We start from the raw sequence: 21332 nt of genomic DNA, 5'->3' as shown, positions 1-21332 counted from the left end.
ATTTACAACGCATTGTGCGTGTCAGAAAAACCCTCGTCGGAAATTCCTTTATGACACGTTTCCGACACACATTAAGACACTTTTCCGACGCAAAATTGTGTCGCAATTTTCCGACACTTTTTAATTTTCCGACACGTTTCCGACACTTTTTAACAGCTAATTTTAATACTTTCAATTACTGTATTTTTAACACCTAATTTAATAATTTTAATTTTTGTATTTATAATACCGTATATGTATAAATACAGTATTAAGTTTTTCCTTTTCCGACGCAATTCTGACACCATTAAATTATTCGACGCAAATATGAAATGTTTTCCGACGCAATTTTGACACCTGCATAAATTGTTTTTTTGACAAAATTCCGACGCATATATATTGCATTATAATCCATTTATTATGCTAAAAATACATAAAACTCACAATACCTGTATAAACAACCACAAACTCACACACAAAACAACTTTTACCATATTAAAACACAAAATACAGTCAAAAGTCATGAACATCCATAAGAAAACCACAAAACCAGTTTAAACGACCACAAATCCACTACATAGTGAAATGTTTAAAAACACCAGATATAAAACTACTACTGAGGATCGGAAAGTTGCGAGTTTCTGATGGCCTCTGCAACACCTCTTTGTATTGCTTCGTCTATTTTTTGTTGCAGGTCTTGTCACAATTTTTCTTCCATCTCCTGTGTTTTCCTTTCAACTTCCATTTGAACTTCCATATTATGAATCTACACATTTTTAAAACATGTATAATAATTAGTAAACGGCACATAACAATAACAATAACAATAATAATAAAAATATAATGATAACAGTAATAACAACACACATTTTCTTGTAACTGTTGCTCAATAGATGATCGTGTATTCTCGTAAGATGTTGGTCTCTCGGTCACCACGTAATTCAGATCCGAAGATCCTATCCCAAAGACCCGTTTCGTGCGCCCTTTTGCAACAACATGTGACCACACAACATGATCATCTTCACTGAAATCAGGTCCGTACTTCTCCAACATCACAAACAAGTACTCCTCCTACAAGGTCACCAACAACACGATTGTTTGTGTGCTAAGCTTCCTACAATAATTATTTTAAGAATTTTAATATGAAACATATAACTTACATAAGCTTCTCTAGCTCGTTCAGTACAAAACACCATCCCCTCCAAGTTGTTAACGTCTAGCTCTCCAGCCAACAGTTTTCTTTTACCTTCTTTGTTAAGGTGGGTAACAAGAAATATTTCCTTATAAGTTGGTTCCCTACCAAGGGCCTTTCTCTGGATAAATAATAGGATATAGAATGAAGTAAGTGTTAAATGATATACAGTTATTAGAAGTGAGAAAAATATTAACTTACCAGTCTAACACGATACTCATTGTATCCAATTGAGCCACCTGTATGCCGGGAAAACTTGCCACTACTATCGGTTTTAATTTACAAAATATTAAAAAAATTACTACATTTTTCTCTCTACTCACAACCAATTCAACAAATATTAAAAAATAAATAGGGACAAACTTTGTTTTCCCAAATTTACAAAAAAATTACTACATTTTTCTCTCTACCCTATAATTTGCACTCATAACCATTCAAAACTCCACCCTGTAATTTACCAATTCCCCTCAAATAATTATGGGGGATGGGTTGGGAATGATCTTACATCACACATCTCTTCCCATACACTTTCAGCAATCAAATCAGGTGGGAATCTACGAATGATATCAAACTTGTTATCGTTTTCCTCGATTTCACATCCGCCTAACCTGGCTTGTTTTGAAGATTGTAACTTTAAGTGTAAATGATGTCCCTGTATCGTGACTTTATCATGTTGATAAAATCTTCACGATTGTATTCATTGCAAGCAGGATCCCAACTCCAACGAGTCTGCAAAAAATAAAAAGTGAAAGTCAAATGTGTAAAGTTAACAAAAATAAGCATACGCTAGATTAGGGGTTTTCGTGGTCTAGTTTTGACGATTTTAGGTCAAACCATAAACCAAATAGTTAATGAATAACTAACTGTATGATACATTACCTTAGATTTGTCATACATCTTATCTAGTATATCCTTTGGGACCTGTCTAAATGTGATCCATGGTCCTTTAAGATGCTCACGTAGAATGCCGTAAATACTTTGGTGAACTTCAAATTTTTCAAACCTGTAATATTAAGTAGGAAAAATTCAGACGAGATGTAACATGTTTTGAACAAGTGATTTCAAATTCCAAAAATAGCCAAAATATATTTATAACATAGACTAAAATGAAGAAACTAAAGACATACCCTTGACCTACTCGCTCTATAGGTGGCTTCTGAGATAGACCACGAGCTCTGCCTCCGGAAGTCGAGTCACGTTGAGAGGCATCATTAGGTGTTTCATCCCCATCGTCATCGTCATTATCCAACTCATGATCATAATCATCATCCTCAAAGTCAGAGATCGATTGTAAGTGTCGAGAGCGTGGGGGATCATGCGAACTAGTACGACTACTATTACCAGGACCAATATGTCTCACATGACTTACGACACGACCTCCTGCCCCACGAAATTCGACACGACCTCCTGATGAGGTGTATTTCTGTAAGCTACTAGCATCACCACTAACAGGACTAGAGTCAACTGACTGTTGTCTGCCTGATCTAGCACTTGGATGCGGGACACGCCCACGAATACCAGGACCTCCACCAGCACGTCGCTAATTGTCCTGACTACCAGACATAATGAATATACCCTGCATTTATTATAAAACAAAAATGGTCAAGTACGTAATGTTTACTTTATGAGTTTATGCTTTTTGAGTACTCAAGTTTAACCCCTCAACAAAGTATACTTTACAAACAAACTAATAAACAATTTATGTTTATAAGTATACAATATCAAGAAATATTTTAGACATATAACACATAACCATAGTTCATTATTCTAAAATATGAAGTATGCTTAATCTTCAATTGCGCATGCTAAAACTGAGCAAATTTCACCAGTTTCAATTATGCACACAACTATGCATTCAACCTCTATTAAATGGTTAATTACAAAAATAAAAGAAATCCAATTTTGCTATCAAAATGGAAGATGCAGCCCAAAAACTCACTCCTCCTCCCGGTGAAGACCTTGAATGAAACCTAAATAAACTAATAATCTATATCTCAACAAGCAGCACATAGTAAGCACTGATATTCGAAATTAGTTGATCGAGCGGATTGGTTATTACCTGGAATGATCGCCAGTGAATAGGATTGAATAGATTGTGAGTTCGAACAGTTGCATATGGATGACGGCTGTTAAGATTTTTAGGTTAAAAAATACCAAGTCAAATTGTCACGCCCCGACCAAAGGCGGCGGGACATGCCGGGATGCAACGGATTGCCCAAAACACAAGACACTATTTAAGTGACAATATTTAATCAATTCATTTATTTCATAAATCAATAAAATACACATCTTGTTCATACAAACAAATTGAATACAAGTAAACAAATAGATTGTTCATTTTTCTAATATCCTAATAGTCTTGATAACGTTTTTCGTCAAGTTCTCGAGTCAATCAAAGTCAAACCTGTAACATTTCATAAAATAAAGTTTATCAACACAAAGGTTGGTGAGCAATTCATAAGTTTGTGCATATAGTATATAGTAAGGAAAAGTCACAAAACTAGTATACGAAACAATAAATAAAAGCAATAATTTTGATAAATATATATCGCTAATAGAATTACGTTAGCGACAACTAGCTATAAGGGGATGCCAGATAGTCTATAATTTTATAGTTATCGTTAATTGCATTACGTTAACGACACCTTGCTACAAGGGGATGCCAAGTAGTCTAGGATTTATAGATCAACCAACCAAAAGCGATAAACACATAGGCATAGAATCATAGAACACCGAATCGAGCAATTATTCAAGTAAAGTATACAATAACGTTTGTGGTTTAAGATTCAAGTAAATAAAGCATTTCATTTGATAAGTATGAAATGTCACCCCAAAAACAAAAGATGGAAAACGAGGTATGAAAGTACTCACGTTCAAGTAATAAACTTGATCGGTAAAATGACGAGTAACCGGAAGGATGGGGATGAACGAGCAAGGTCTAGGTGAAAGGAAAGCTTGTCTATGAAAGGTTGTCTAAGAAATATTTATATAAAATAAATGAAAATAAATGCAAACAATTTAAAGTTTAAGGTTTAAAAATGTAAATATTAATAAATTGTAATACTAGTCTTTAAAAATATAAGTTTGCTCGAAACCGGGTTAAAGTATCTAGCTATAATATTTACTCAACCTATGTTAAGTAATAAGGTGGGTAAAATGCAAGAATGCAAGTCCCTTTGGGATAAAGATACTAAAACGGGTTTTAACAAGTGTTTCGGGTTGTTGGTTCGGGTCTTGATAATTGGTCAAACCCAAGGTCAACTTCCCAAAATATTAAATGTTATGAGATAACTAATAAAAAATCAAGTAAGGCTTAACCAATTATGTAGATCTATTGTTTTAGAACTAACAATGTACGTTAAGCGAGTGCTCGATTTTGTCGGTCCAAACTTTGTTATGAGATCAAGTTGGATCCAACATTTCCAAGTACTTAGGAAAATAATTAAAATCAGTTTGTAAACTATTTTTAAAGAAATATACAAGTCTTGGTAGCTAAAAACACACTTGTGTGTCTTAAGCGAGTAAATGTCGGTTTAGTTCGGTTTCCATCTCACAAATAGTTCATTGATGGTTTCCACATGCCCAAATATCCAAGAACTTGTATAAAAATGTATAATTGAAGAAACTCAAGTTTTACAACCAAAAAGTTAACAATAAAGTCTTTAAACAAGAGTTCGGTTTTGGTTTGGTTTCCATCTCCCAATAAGTTCATAGATGGTTTCCACATGCCCAATATCAAAGAACTTGTAAAAAATGATTTTAGAAACTCAAATCTAATATTAAATGTGTTTAAACAACTATTTTAACAAAACTAGTAAGAAAAAGTTCGGTTTACAGTTTTGAGCTATTTACGGTTAAACCGAAGCATAGACCCTCAACTCATAACCATGGAACTTGTAAATAAACTAAAATGAGCAGAAAAGCATGGTTACTATGTATAAACAAGTTATATAAGTATATATATTTCAAGAACACGAAGTTCTCCATGAAGCCTTGCCTTACAAGGTCCGAAACTTAACCAACCAGGGTCGGATAAGTAACTACCAATGGTAACAAAGGGTGTATATTATATATATGTTGTATCACCATAATCAAGTGTTAGTAAAGTTAGAATGAAAGACTATGGTTAGTTTGACTTAGGAAGTCAAACTACTAGTAATATGAAGAACAACCTTTAAGATCTTTGAATTAAGAGAGAATTTGGAGTATGAGCAAGTGTAAAAATGAAGAAAATGGGTGTGTACATATAGGTTAAGTTTAAATGGTCAAACATAAAGAGTCTTGCATGAAAATAGGTTGGTTATAAACACAATAAAACATAAAAAGCCAAAAAAAAAACGAATTTGCAGGTTTGAGGCCGCCACCCGCGGCCGCCCTAGCCTTCATGGCCGCTGAGCGCGGCGCCCATGAGGGTGGGGTTTGGTCAGATCGTCTTGCGTGGTTCGTTTTGCGTCCAGGAAGTTCGTTTTTGATGTAATTTGATCGTTTTAAAGGCGTTTTCGAATCTGTAAAAGGGGTTTTTCAAATTGAACATGTGAGAATGATTTAGTAACATAAAATCTAATATTTTATATATTTGAAATGTTCGGGATATAAATCAGGTCGGTTTACGTGATAAACGAATACAAATAGAACCAGAAATTGACGAATGTCATAGTATCCTCAACTTTTTGGAAATTTCGTCCCGAAATTAAAAATAAACTCAAAGAAAAGGTACTTACTACGAATGTCGCTTTTGGTAAAACAATTACATGAAAAATTTTAAGAAAAGAATAACGTCAAATCCTTGCATGATTCGAAAAACGCTACAAATGAGAAACATAATAAAGGCACTTCTATATAGGATGTACCAGACCATGCCTTTGTCATGATTCGCATTTCCATTTTTTTTCCGCTATCATTCCCGGGTCTGAGTTATCGCACACAACCGCACTTACTATGGTTCCATACGGGGATTCTGATAATTAAGTGTGCACCCCTAATCATTTCGATCGTCGTATGGTCCACATGGTTTTTCCATTGTGTGTTTTAAGACACATATTTATTTTGAAATCTTAAACATTAGAAACGTACATAAGGCTTGTTAAATTTTGCAAACATTGATAAAACAATACCAACGGTTGAAAATTTTGGGGTTGACTTTTTAAATAAGTAGAAAAATGAAATAAATAATTGAAACAATTAAATCTTAAAATATAAACAAAGGTGAAAATATCAATTTGGTTTAAATAAGTAAAGACGATCGAATAATATAATTCTTAGGGCAAACAATTACAAAACGAGATTTGAAGTCAAATGTTCTCAGTGTGAAAGAATAAATAAATCGTTAAAATCCCTGGTTGAAAGTCAGGTCACTAAATTAGTATAAAATCCGATGAGTGAAATCTTAATTATGGGAACTACGATAAAAGGAAGTGAGAAGTCCAATAAATGAAAACGAGAATCCAAATAGTGAATATGAAAAAATCTGATAGGTGTAAATGAGAAGCCCAACAAGTGAGTACATGAGGTCGGGGTAAACGACGTTACAAATTAATAATAGTGTACGATGAGTTTCATACGTGAACAAACTTGAGGTTATAAGCAATTGAGAATACGATCGCGTAGAATGTAATAACATGAGAATGATGTGAGTTCCTTGGGGTGACTCATACGTGTATCAACATAAATAAAATAGCATTTGATTAACAACCAAAACAATCGATGAAATGTGATAAAACGTGAATACGGCCACTATTGTGAAACCATTTATATAATCGTCATTATAATAACGGTTTCTAATAGCGCCAAAACTTGCGGACAACAACGCATAGGCCGCTTAATAGCTCAAGTGAAACGAGGTAGAATAATGCATAGAATCGTGTTTACATAAATGCTCAAATACGATAATATAGTCATGAAAATATCGTTTAAAAGATAAACGAAAATTTTAGCGAAAGTGAGGCTTCGAAAGTAGTACATCAATTGTTATTAAGTAACTTGAATTCGGTCATGAATAATCAAAACACAAAAAGAAATCTCACATGCATAAAATTACCATCGAAACATCTCATCAATTGAAAAGAAAATCGTAATAATCGTGAGACTCGAATTAATGACGAAATATGTAAATCGCGTATTGTCGCACCCCAACCTACGGCGGAAATGCCGGGGCGGACTGATTGCTCACAGCTTTTCAAAGGTTACTATCATGCAATATTAAATGTGACAATATCTATTAAATTAATTAAATAATCAAAAACATTAAATACAAAATCCATAATTCAAATAATTAAGACAATACAAATATATCTACAATCTTGTTTATTCTCTCTAACATGCAATCCTACGTTTTTCTTCCAAACCAGCTTGAACATCAAACGATAACCTGCATATGCGTTGAAAATAATATAGTTTTGTCAACACATGGTTGAGTGAGCAACACACCAGTTCAAAGTATAAATAAAAATATGTATTTGCAACAAGTCATATGAGAATAACAAAATAACCAAATGAGCAAGTATAACTGAGATGTCGAGAAGCACAAAGCTATAACGACTGGCGTATGATCATACTAGACTGAGATTATGTTGGACCTCTCCGAATGCGAAAGCATACAAAACAAATAAGCACATAAACAAGTAAGGTATAAGTTCTTAACACATAAGACAAAGTTGCAGTTTTAAGTATAAGTATATAATGAGAAATATATTTACGCATATGTCCCCAAAACATTGAAAGCGGTAAAATAGGGGAATGTGGTAGTCACCTCGAAGATGAACGAATGATTATTAAGACAATGAGAAGACAAGAAAAGTCACGCGCGAACGTTAAGCCTAATGAGAAACGAGAGCCAACGAAAACGCTAAGTTAAGAACTTATTATTAACACTAAATAAACAATATTAACATATTATATATAAGGTTTTAATATGTAAAATAATTATTTGAATCTATGAAAACATAACTTAATAATTATTATTTATAGTTTTATAAATATATAAAATTAGTTTAGTATATTAAAAACATTAGTATTTAAATTATAATATATATACACACACACACACTTTAAGTTTAAACGTATATACACGAGCAAAACAAGAGTTAAACGAGTATTACAAAGACGGTGTTTATTAAAATAACCTTATTTAGTTATTATTATTAATACAATTATAATTTACTTAAAAATAATAATATTAAAGATTTTTCCCAAAAAATCGGGTGCAAGGGGATCGAACCTGCGACCCCTGCCCATTTAACGAAAGCACTTTACCAACTGAGCTACCAGCTACAGTTTGTTAATGACAGTTTTAAAGATTAATATACAAAAGCCGTTCATTCAAAATGATTACATAAACCCTAAAAATCAAACTGATCCAATTCGTTATATTGGATCAAATTAACCATAGGGTTAATGGAGAACAAGAAATCTCGATCACAACCATGGGTTTAATTACCTTAGAAGATGACCGGAGATGGGTTAATCGATGGTAGCAGTGGCCGGCGATAATGGGTTACGGATGAGCAAGTAAATGCGTAAATTAATATAATTATTTATAGGGTTATAGTCTGCTAGAATATAAGGATTATATCTGCACAGTTAATTGAAATATCTTTGATGATTTCGTGATCAACAAGGGTTAACGAATGTCTGTTAGGTTAATATGGTAAACGAATCACGATTTTATATAATTAGTTTGTTTGGGTGTCGGTTAAGACCGGAATTAACATAATTATATGATACACAAGATCAATTACAACTAATAAACGAAGATTAAGGTCCAAGTCATTGTAAATTGAATTCGGGTACAAGAAACGAATGTGGATACGGGTTTGATAAATGGATATCCAGTTTGGAGATATGGGTTATAACTATTTTACACTCTGGACCCTGAAGTTTGAGATTGAATACAAATGAGATAAAAGTATATAACTTGGTTTAAAAGTGTAAGAACATTAAAGATATATTTATAAATAATTAAATATTAATATATTAATTGATTTAAACTCGATAAACGCAATTATCTTTATTTAACAAAAAGAACCCGAACGTTAAACTGAGGGTAAAATGTGAATTCAAAAACCCGAGTTGTTATACGTATCACATACTCTTTGAAAAACATAAGAATAAAATCGAAAATGAAATCTCAAGTGAAGCTGTTTTATTGTTTCCAAGAATATATGTAATAACAAGGCGTCGCGGTAACGCGTAGCTAGAGAAGTATTTTGATCATTATCAAATGTAAATCTTGTAAGTCTAATTGTTAAAGGAATTTGTATACATAAAGTTGTGACTATAATAATTCATGAAAAATTGATGCTTGCGATAATAAGAAGGTAATAATTCGCATAAATCGTTATTAAACAAAATTTATGTCACAATATAAAGTATTCATAAATGCGTCCCAAAAAGAGTTTGTAAAACCAAGGTCATTGAGTTTATGCAAAATGATGAAAATTGAAATATCTGTTATTGAATAAACCTCGAATTCAATATTCAAAATGAAACCTCGTATTTATAAAGTTTTTTTTATGAGATTTATCACCTTAGGTGACAATATTTAATACTTGAAATCACACATATAATCGTTTAATAACCTTTGAAAACAAATCCTCATAATAGAATTTTGTTGTCATGACAATCTTAGATTTTTGAAAGATTATTTAAAAGATTTGGACAATATGTAAATCGTTAATCTTGAATGCGTTTATAATCTATAAGTGATTATTTGAACACGTGAGTTCGTTATAAATACACTAGTTTTATGTATATATACATACATATATATATATATATATATATATTACATTATAATAGATATAGGAGCTCTTTCATATCCCTCTTTCTCTCTCATGAGAAATATTAATTGCGAATTAAAGCTCCAGGCACTTTCTTGACAACAATTATTCTCAGCCCACATTAATTCCCAATCCCCAGCGGCAATGCTAAATTGCAATTAATATGGAATTAGAATCATCTCATCTCAGACATCATTCAACTGAAATCAATTGAATTAAGCAGTTATGGTTCAATCATAATACCTATTCCATTGAATGAAGAACTTTATGGTGCAATCAAAATACATGATGACGGATTGAATCCTCTGTTCGTTTCAATTGAAGGATACTTTAAGCCCTATTCTCTTACCACAGACAAATCCTAAATCGCTGTGACGTTGTGACGCGAGAACCCACCCTGCATCGATTGTTTTGCTGCTATCAAGGTCTCCTCACCATGTCTGTGTATAGGGTATGTTAATTATATTATTGAATTCGGTATTGGGTCAACTTGTAATGTGTGTATCTGCATATTCTGTTGTAGATTGAGATGACTCAAGATGATAATTTGGTTCTTAGGTGATTAGTTTAAATGCTGGATTGAAATTAGAATGTTGTGGAAATGTTGGATGAACTACCTTTGGTACGTTATTAGCCTCTCAAAGCATGTATTAATGTTACTTTTTTATAATTATTTTTTGAAACTTTAATATTATTTCTAAACGATAGTATGAATAACGTTGTTTAGTCTATTTTGAATATCATATTAATGTGATGTTTCGTGCACTTCTTTTGTAATAATCCAGATTATTATAAGGTCTATGCAGGCACATGGGTTTGAATTTGAATGATCAAGGTTTCGTGTCTGTTTACATAATTGATTATGTTAAAAAACAACGTTGGTTTCAATTTGATCATGTTCATACAATTTTCAGGCACTGTGGTTCCGCGGGAAGAAGGTGAGTTAGGTTTCGTTTAAAATGCGTACTCAGGTCAACCAAATGTTATTATGTTGTCGTATTTGTGTTTGTGGCAAAAACGCGTAAGTTTAATTCTTATTCATAAGTGATTTTGTTCAATTAAAACTCTAAAATCTCAATTGAACTTGATCTTTGTAATTATTCTGGTCTAGATGCGTTGTTTCCTAATTTAGGCTATTTCGGTCCTATGTTATTGCCACTTACTTTAATTTACACAGTTTTTATAATTATTAGAGTAAAACCAACTTTTACTCGTTCAACCCCAATGTGTTTACATCCATTTGCTCTAAATGGTTCTATTTTTATTATAATAATGATTTTGTAGGTGTTTTGAGCGCAGATGTGTCTGCAATTTCTGAGCTTCCATAAGTTGTACAAAGAGGTATTTCTTTGTTTGTATAAGGTATACAACTTCATTATGTAATGCTTTAATGTTATTGGTGCTAATATTCAAGTTTAAGAAACTTAAAAGTGTTCTCTGTTTTGTTTTAGCTATGATACGTAGTATGACTATATATCTTATATGTATTGCATACTAGCGCTTATACGATTTTTTACTTAAAAATTAGTTATGTATTATATATCTACGGGCACACTTATTTTTTTACCCTTACCTGTGAAATAAATAAAACAAAAGAGGTCTTATTTAAAAATTTCACTCCTAAAAGTGTGTCACAGATACTACTAAAATAGTCATCTAACTTACTTCTGGATAGAACCCAATAGCATTTGTCAAAAATGGTGCATCAATAGGTAAATTTCCATTCTGCATGTAGGTATGAAGAGCATGTGGATTGAAAGATTTTTAGTGTTCCAGATGGTAGTATACTTTGAATCATTTTAGGCATATTTTTCATCTTAAGAATCTTGCAAGAATTACAAACAATCAAGTATATTGCGTCACAGTTAATTCGTTATATTAGCTTGATATTAATTATAAAAATAGAAAAACAAACATACTTTTAGTAACATTCATATAATCTATGCTAAAACTATAATCTCTATTTCTGCATATGATGTTAGCTCCGCTTTTTCTTTAAACTTAAAAATTTTCAATATTAATATAATCATAAATTAAAGATAGTTGATGTTTAAAAATAATAATTGTATCGTTTATCAACGTTGCCATTAACTGTATTTTTGACTTCAAAAGTTAAACTGATGATGAAGGCCTAATCTTTCAAGAACTGTTATAGTATTCAACTATTAGCAGAAATAGAACATTTATTGAGGGATGTTAAGGATACAACTATCAGCACAAACATGTCAAAAGATTGAGATATTTTTTGTTCGGGTTACAAAAGTCATTTGGGCCAAAGTTGAATAGGGGTCATTTTGAGTTAATTTCGCCCATTTTTAATTATTTTATTTATTCTTTGTGAGGCACGTGCTCGTATATTCATTCAGTGAGTTTAGTGACGAAGAGCATCTTGATCCCAAGACTGTGCAAGTGGGAAAAGTTGACCATATTTGACAAGTAAGTTTAATAAACTAGCTGCTTCTATTTGGTGTTTTTTAACATTTATTTTTTATTTTTTATGACATGTTTGATGATTTCTAAACTTACTGATATGTAAAAATTAGTGTTTTTAAACTTATATGATATGTTGAATTGGTTCAGGTTTGTACACAAATGATACCAACTAGAGACGAGTAGCTTCCGTCCCCTTAGATAGAAAACTATGGGTAACATTTTTCTCTACATATCAAGTTAGATTCACTGAAAATTTATATCTTATTTGGGCCAACCATCGTCTATACGAACAAGTACCCTTTCATTCACTACTGGTACACGGGCTGAATACAGTCAATACATGTCAACTTGATACAAGGGTATTTTTGTCAACGTGTTAGTTTAATTATGATTGCGAGAAGTAAAGGCTAATTTGGTGCTTCAACTATTTGAAACAGATTTTACGGAGCATGTGATTTCACGGGTACGGGTCAAATGGCTTATCTCCAGAACGCGTTGAGGTTGTTAACGAGTCACGTTTGAATTCTGTTGAGTATGGGTCAGATTTGTTAAACAGGCGAAAGGATTTGGTGCAAACGTTAGACTGGACTAGGGGTAGTTTGGATATGAGACCCTGATCAATTTCAAGGTCAAAATCATGGCGTCCATCGTTGCAGAGTATCTTTGAGGCTACTTACTTGTCAAAATGTAAGTTGGTTGTTTACTCACCCACCACTTCAATTATTCATATCCAATTGTAATTAGCATTTTAGTTATTTTGCACTTTTGTGCTTAGAAAGGTGGTTATTTAGGCATATTTTTTTTAGAAACCACTTATTACAAAGATTCTTCATTGTTGATAGTTCTACTCCTCAAAAACTAATTTGACAAATAGAAGCATCACTATTTCTTTCAGTTGATCCAGTTGCAGCTGCTTCTTGCTCTGCTGTAAACGAACTAAGGTTTGCTACCTTTTTTTTATTTAAAAAAAGGATTTTTGTTGAATACTTTTCTTTTAAAGTATGATTAAACATTCTAGTGGAACTTAACTTTAGTACAGGAAAATCATTTTAATGAAGAAAAAGACTTGCATGAGAGATATGCAGCTCTATATGGACATCGAAAACATGGACGTGATAATGCAATTGCTGCTATAATGGAACCGTTAACTGCAAAAATTGCTTTATTGCAACATGAGGTCCAGAACATAGATTTATTTATTTATTTCCTTTTTGTTTTTGTTTAAGTTTTATAATCTCGTATTAGTCTTTGCGCAACTGTAACTAACTTTTTTATGGTTTTCAGGTCGCTTGTGTGTGGTGTAGGGGGGACTTAAAAGATGTTAACGAGCGTTCGAGACTTCACTTAGATTTTGTAAATTAGTAAAATAGTGATGGCATTATATGACCAAGTGTTATCGGAGCAAGCTTTCGATATGGGCAATATGGCCGCGTATATACATACATATATTTTTAAAATTTGCATCAACTTCCCATATGTATTTTTTTTCTTATGGGTCATGGATGTCTCTTGACAAGGTTTCCACCTCTAAATTATTATCAACTCTTTTTATTCTATTTTATTTGTTTCCGCCAACTATTACTAACTCCATACCAACCAAATCCCTCTTGTGTTCCCGCCGCAAAGCGCGGGCTCTTTTACTAGTATATATATATATATATATATATATATATATATATAGGGGATGGATCTTGCGAGAAGTGATATTACAGCGAGAAGTGCGTGAAGTGAATGTATAACTCCATTAATCCCTAATTTCACTCCATTTCATATGATGTTACATACATATATGTAGGTTGGTTGTATTTATGTCTTAATTACACATTCAAACCAACCTACAAACATATAAATGTACCGAGCCACATTCAAACCTATGTACCTACACACATACAAACATACATACACATATACAAACATACGTACCTACACACATACATATGCACCTACACAACACACCTACACATAAGAAAGGAAGTGAAATTAGGGATTAATGGAGTTACACATTCACTTCTCACACTTCTCGCTGTAAAAACACTTCTGAAATGATCCAATACCTATATATATATATATATATAGGATTTGGTTCATTTCAGAAGAATTTTTAGCGCGAGAAGTGCGAGAAATGAATCCAACCAATCACATTTTTTTCTTTTATTTTATCATTAATTTATTGCTAAGGGTATTGTAGTAAAATTATGTATTTTTTCCTATATGGTAAGTCATGATTTATGTGAAAGTTACAGTAAATTTATTCTCAGATTTCCGTATATCCAAATCAATCTATATGGTTTTTTTATCAAATTCAATATAAAAATTTGTATGCTTTAAAATGTAAAATATAAGCTGAAACAATCTAATACTACTATAATCTTTTGACGGACATTATATGCTGTTTAATCCATGTTATCTTTTTTAATTTAAATTTCAAACGTCTATTCTTTAATTCAATATGAATAAAATATATCTTTTTATACCAAATCAATATGGCACACATTCATCGTTTTATGGTTAATTTAACCTCATAGATGTGTACAATATAACAACAAAGTCAGTTGCAATTCAAGATCTTATTATACTAATTTTCTTGAGCTATTGACAAATCTTGGTTTGGACAAAAACATTTCAGACAACCAACAACCAACCTGGACAAACAAAACCTTTTCGAATCACATAAACAAAACCTATTAACAATAAAATCAAATACTTATTGAGTAACTTAAGCAAAACACTACGTCCCATACAAGAGTCAAAACCAATAAACAAGCTAGTCATTCTCTGCATATTCCTTCATCAAACAAAACAGTCATCCTGAATTAAAAAGCTCCAAAATATATGATTCTAGTGTTTACGTCTGAACGAGCCTCCATGTTTGTCAAGTCACCTTTGATAGCAGAATCTATCATTCGTTTCAACAATAAAACAAAAAACAAAGTTTAAAAAGATTAAATACTAATGCAACCAGTTTTCATATCAACTATATCAGTATAAAAAAATATAAAACAAATATATACAACACCTTCACATATCATCATACAACTACACTTGTTCATAATACCACCTACATAGATAATCATATTATTCATAATGTACCGTGTAAGAACTTTTGAGATTGTTAATGGTTGTATAGGGATATTCCTACATATATACAACATTACACTAACCACACAATTATAGAGACTACACATATGCAGCCTATAAATCCCTACACAGCCATTAACTACACATGCAAAGTAAATCCTAAACATAACATAATTCGGACTTAAATTGATACATACACAGAATACACAATTTGTAGCTAAATCTTGTATAACCTACAAATAACATATTGTATAGTTAAATTAACACCTAAACAACACAATTTGAATATAAACCCTACACGCCTTACATATAACCAAATGTATACTCAAACTAACACCTACACAACTTGCACAATTTACAGATAATCCCTACACAACATACACATAACAAAATGTATACTCAACTAACACCTACACAGCCTACACATTTTGCAGATAAACTCTACGCATCATACACATAACTGAATGTCTACTCAAACTAAGACCTTCACACCTTCGCAACCTACACAGTTTGCAAATAAACCCTACACAACCTACACATAACAGAATATATACTCGAATTAACACCTACACAACCTATACATAACAAAAGGTATACACCAATTAACACCTACACAACCTACACAATTTGCAGGCAACCCCTACACAGATACAAATACATATTATTACACTAACCACTCATTGTTGAATCTAGCTGAATAATCTTACACAGCCTACACAATTTGCAAATAATTCTACACAACCGTCACATATACAAATACATATCATTAGACTATCCAAACAATAATGTAGCTTTATACTAAAAAAACCCTAAATAATTTATCATAAAAAATATCATAATTAAAATAAAAAAATAGCACCAAACAATTACGTTTAGTAGTTTTGTTTAAAATAGAAATAAAGAAATTGCCCAAAAACTTTTTTTTTTAAATCCTACTTTTACACAAATCATCAACGAATTGATGTTCAGATTACGAATTTGGTATATTGATTAATAAATCGAGGTATATCAAGATATTAGAATATATATATATATATATATATATATATATATATATATATATATATATATATATATATATGATACTAACCTTAGTAGCAATAAACAATCAACGTATTAGAGATTGAGATTCTGGATATTCTGGAAATCGATTAGTGAATTAGAGATTGAAGATTGTGAGATTTCATTATATGCAAAAAAAGGGGGAATTGCTCTTTGCTCTGGAGACGATCATGATGATGGATGTTGATTAATGATTAGGGCATAAAAAGAGGAACTGCTTCTGCGAATGTACGTTACACTGATCAACCCTACATTTGAAAGACTAATATGCCCTTTTACTCAAAAAACCATTTATCATATTATCTTATTAATTACAACTATGCCACTATTAATCTATACCATTGATTGCACATGATCAATGGTCAAGATCAACTTCTCGCACTTCTCTCTATAAAATTACTTCTCGCATGAACCATCCCCTATATATATATATAAAACTTTAAGGAAAAAAAATGAAACTCGCGTGCTCAGGGAGGGGTTTTAGAAAACTGATTTTCAACCCTCTCAACAAGCTAAAATAAAAGAAATTTTTGTGATTGCCAAACACCATTTAACTTATCGAAAGTTCAAGTAGTGTTTTAAAAACCGGTTCAAACCGGCCGGTTGAACCGGATTTCGCACAGTACGCCGGTATTTTAAGTCCGGTAATTTTAATCGGTTTGCTAGAGCATCAAACCGGCGGTTTTTGTCTAAAATACCGGTTTTTACCGGCAAACCGGTTTTAAGCCCGAGAAATTTTTGATATTTTTCGGCCCATATTTTTTCAAAATTAATTTTAACTCAACAATTATCATTCAAACGTGTGAACTTTAGGACTATTTTTTAAAATTGAGTGCTTTTGCATTATTTTTTTTAATAAAGAAAATTCCAATTTGCCTCCCTGTGATATATCGGCGGGAGATGGATTGACCACTGAAAAAGAATTTACGCATTTTGCGCACCTGTGTTTACTGGGCGGGTTTTTAGCTCCATGCAGTGTTTATTATGAGCAAAATGCTCCCTGCAGTGGTTAATAATTGGCTAAATGACTATTATACCCTTCATCTTCATCTTCATCATTAACATTCAAACACGTCAAGAACATAAACCCAGAAAATCAAGAACCCTAACACAAACACAAACCCAAAAAATCAAGAACATCATCTCCGTCTAAGAACCCTAACCCATAAATCTTATACAAACACATAAATTAACATCATCATTCAAACACAAACTCATATCTTCATCATTCATCTTCATCTTCTTCACCCACAATGTGACATCTGCCCGATCCGACCCGACCCAGGTACCCGTTTCTCTGTTCCGATCTCTTTCTTTTATGATTTAATATTTATTTGTACTTATATTTTATTTTTAATAATAATAATATATATTTCCTTCCCGCCTCTTTCTCTCTCTTTTTCTTTCCGCCGTCCTGTCCCTCTCCTTCTCTCTTTCCGCCTTCTTTTCCCTCTTGTCGCCGTCCCGCCCTTAAGCCTTGTTTCCCTCTTTTTCTTCTAACTCTTTGCTTGTCCTTTGTTCCTTCCCGCCTAAGGTTGTCTGCGCAGCTCCACGCGCCAGACCCCTTACAAGGAATCCTGCGTGAAGACCACCTGTTTCAGCGATACGCGAGACGAACTCTTCTCGCAGCGCGCTAAGAATTTTAATTCTTCTCGCAGCGCGCTAAGAACAGTAGTTCTTCCCGCGACGCGCTAAGGATTTGTAGTTCTTCTCGCAGCGCGCTAAGAATCGTAGTTCATCCCTCGACGCGCGAAGAATTATAGTTCTTCCCGCGGCGCGCTAGGAATTTTAGTTCCTCCCGCGGCGCGCTAAGAAATGTGATTCTTCCCGCGGCGCGCTTAGAAATGAAGTTCTTTCCGCGACGCGTTAAGGTTAGTTCTGTCTGCCTTCGCGCTCGCGCTCTCTTGACCTTCTGTGTCAGCCTTCTCGCGCTGAACCCTTTTGAGTTTTCTTCTGTGGAATCTAGCCGTTTGCTTTTGTGTTGTCTTATCTTTTGAGCTGTTGACCCAATCTGCTTTATGTCTGAAAAGTTACTTTCGGCGCAGCATGCGCGCCAACCCCATTGGTTGGCAGAAAAAGTGACTGACATAATCTTTTGAGATCTGCTTTTGCCATGCTTGACCAGTACCTTTATCTGACCCGCCCATGCCTTTTTACTGTTCCCTGTCAGCTTTATCTTGCTCCCTGCAGCTGCCATATCTTTTGATATCTTTTGTTATCTTTTGTTTTGTCTTGTTCTGTTTGTCTTGGAATCTTTTCCCCTTTTTCTGGATTTATGTCTCCTAGGGTTTCTCTATAAATAATAACATTATTTTTCCTAACACTACACACACAAAACACTTAATCTCTCTTATTCTCTCTTGCTCCTTGCTCTCTCTGCCGTCCTCCTCTCTGCCTCCGTCTTCCTCTCCGTTCTGCCCTGCTTTTCCGGTAATATATATTATATATAATAACTTATTAATTATGCTAACTTATAATCAAGACTTAAAACAAATCATTAAAACAATAATCTTGTTTATAGGTTAACTTGTGCTTGTTTAAAGTTGGTTCTTGCTTTATCTATCATCGCATCTTTATCAAGTGAGTAATCTCGTACCTAATCCCTTTTTGCTTTTAATGTTTTGGGATGTTCATGTGTTCATACAAACTTAGAGTCTTAAACTTGTTTATGAACTTTAGTCGCGCAGTATCCCATGTGTTGAGGACGTAGACTTGGCTGTTATTTGTATGTGTGGATCATTAACCGTCTTGTCGGTCTATTCCGCAGTTTTCATGGTACCATTAGATGAACACGGGAGAACTATCGTTTATGATTTTCTCTTTTGTATACACATGCACAGTTTGTCTTGTTTGTGAGCTCAATTGTGAGCACTGGCAGTCTTATGAACCTTAGAGTTGGTCCCGATCAGATTACACCCTTGTTGAAAACCAGACATACACATGTTGCGCGCAGATTTATTGTTATCTATGTATTGTATTAAACTTGATTTCTCACCAACACGCAAGTGTTTGACGTTTATTTTAACACATGTTCAGGTTTGCAGTAGCTGTTTTGAAGCTTGTGGACACATAGGACATTTTTACTTTTGGACCTAGATTAAAATGTATCAAGACAAGTTATTGCTGTTCGAATATTTTGATTTATAATATATTGATTTATGTTGGTTTATTTATATCTTATGTATACGTTGCGCATGCGTGAATGAATATATTTATTAAATATTGACACCCAATAGTGTCACGAGTAATGAAACAATATGTGGCGCCCCGATGTATAATCCGCCTTTGGTCGGGGTGTTACAGATTGGTATCAGAGCCAGGTTGACTTTAGGATAGGTGGTTAGACGTAACGGCCTAGAATACCTAAGAGTCCCTTCTCGCGCATGAGAGAAATCTCATGTTTGCACGCTTATTGTTAATTACTCGTTATTTATGAATATGCTCGCACTTGCGCAGTATATGATTTTATGTTTTATTTCGCGATATTTCGATTTTTGCTGAATTTCGATTTTTATTGATTTTTCTTGCCTATTCGTTTGTTGGGATTTGAAGATCCGAAAAGTCATGGTGATACATGAATAGTTGATTTTCAATTTCCATTTACGATTATGTTCTGAGGTTGGAGACTTGAAAAGTCATGGTGATACATGAATTGTCAACCTCCAATACTCATTTTCTTGTATATTTTATATTGAAGATTGGAAAGTCATGGTGATACATGAATCGTCAATCTCCAATACTCGTTTGCTCGTATATTTTAAATTGGGAATTCGGAAAGTCATGGTGATACATGAATTGTCGATTCTTGATTCGAATTTGTTACCTTTATTAAGTCTGCATTTAAAGTCATTTAATCTACTTTAACTTTTGATAGTATCTAACCCTGCGAAACCAAGCTTTATGAGATTATACTTTGCGCTAAGACATTAACCAAAATTAAAACTTTTATAGAATGCCTCCGCTATCTCGCCGATTTCAGAGAAGAGAAGCCTCGCGCATGCGTAGACAGCAACGTTCCCAGGAAATGGCCGCCGCAATAGCCCAAGCTTTGAGCCAAAACAATACCAACACCTCTGGTTACAACATTAAGTCCTTTAACGCGGGTAACCCTCCAAAGTTCACAGGTCTTGAAGGAGCCACCGTGATGCTCCAATGGCTCGAAAAGATTGAAAACACTTTCCTCCATACCCAATGCCCCTCAGACAGACGAACCCTATATGCTTCCAGTGTCCTGGAATCCAGAGCGCTTACGTGGTGGAATGGAGTAGCTCATGCGCGTGGCGCAGAAGCTGCTTCCAGCATGCTCTGGGAGGAATTTAAGGAAATTCTTACGCGAGAATTCTGCCCTCCCAACGAAGTTAAGCGCCTGGAGGAGGAATTTTGGAATCTTAAGCAGTACAGCGGTGAAGCGCGCGAGTACGCGACGCGCTTCCATGAACTAAGCCTGCTGGTCCCTCACCTTGTTACCCCTTCACGCCGAGCAATCGAGAAATTCCTTGGGGGTCTCCCCATGGAAATTCAAGATTCTGTATGGGCCAGAAACCCAGTTACCCTCTCTGACGCCATTGAGTTGGCCGCTGTGCTCAGCGACAACCATGTCAGAGCAGGAACCCTGTTCCTGCGGGGAACTGAGAAGACCAAACTCACCAAGACTGTCCCTGAACCAACAGAAACCAAACCTGAACCCTCAAACCGTAACAACCTCAAGCGCAGGCGCAAGGCCTATGCGCTTACCAACCCGCCCATTGTCCAGCAACCCGCATACCAACCTCCAGTTCATGCGCCTAACCCACTGTCAGCCTACCCAACAC

The 21332-nt window shown here is 33.9% G+C and overlaps 2 protein-coding genes and 1 long non-coding RNA gene across 3 annotated transcripts; 1 reads left to right on the top strand and 2 right to left on the bottom strand.

Moving 5' to 3' along the window:
• Positions 1–455: 455 nt before the first annotated feature.
• LOC143636017 (uncharacterized) lies at positions 456–1441 on the bottom strand. The gene is made up of 4 exons (XM_077103711.1): positions 1373–1441; positions 1140–1292; positions 847–1050; positions 456–745 (listed from the first exon to the last, which is right to left on the bottom strand). Exons 2-4 carry the CDS (start codon positions 1173–1175, stop codon positions 680–682), a joined length of 306 nt encoding a protein of 101 aa, XP_076959826.1. The 5' UTR covers positions 1176–1292; positions 1373–1441; the 3' UTR covers positions 456–679.
• Positions 1442–1681: 240 nt separating this feature from the next.
• LOC143636000 (uncharacterized) lies at positions 1682–2927 on the bottom strand. The gene is made up of 4 exons (XM_077103696.1): positions 2889–2927; positions 2299–2711; positions 2051–2174; positions 1682–1900 (listed from the first exon to the last, which is right to left on the bottom strand). Exons 1-4 carry the CDS (start codon positions 2925–2927, stop codon positions 1805–1807), a joined length of 672 nt encoding a protein of 223 aa, XP_076959811.1. The 3' UTR covers positions 1682–1804.
• A 9313-nt stretch (positions 2928–12240) lies between these two features.
• Positions 12241–13158, top strand: LOC143636016 (uncharacterized). Its single transcript, XR_013154172.1, has 3 exons — positions 12241–12384; positions 12529–12593; positions 12819–13158. It is a non-coding gene; the product is annotated as an uncharacterized LOC143636016 (long non-coding RNA).
• Positions 13159–21332: the final 8174 nt, after the last annotated feature.

Source organism: Bidens hawaiensis, unplaced genomic scaffold, assembly GCF_021521415.1.
Source record: "Bidens hawaiensis isolate Kalapana, Puna unplaced genomic scaffold, B.hawaiensis_p1.1 tig00007761_1, whole genome shotgun sequence".
In the NCBI taxonomy this organism is placed as follows: Eukaryota; Viridiplantae; Streptophyta; class Magnoliopsida; order Asterales; family Asteraceae; genus Bidens; species Bidens hawaiensis.
This window is presented reverse-complemented; position numbering and strand designations above follow the sequence as displayed.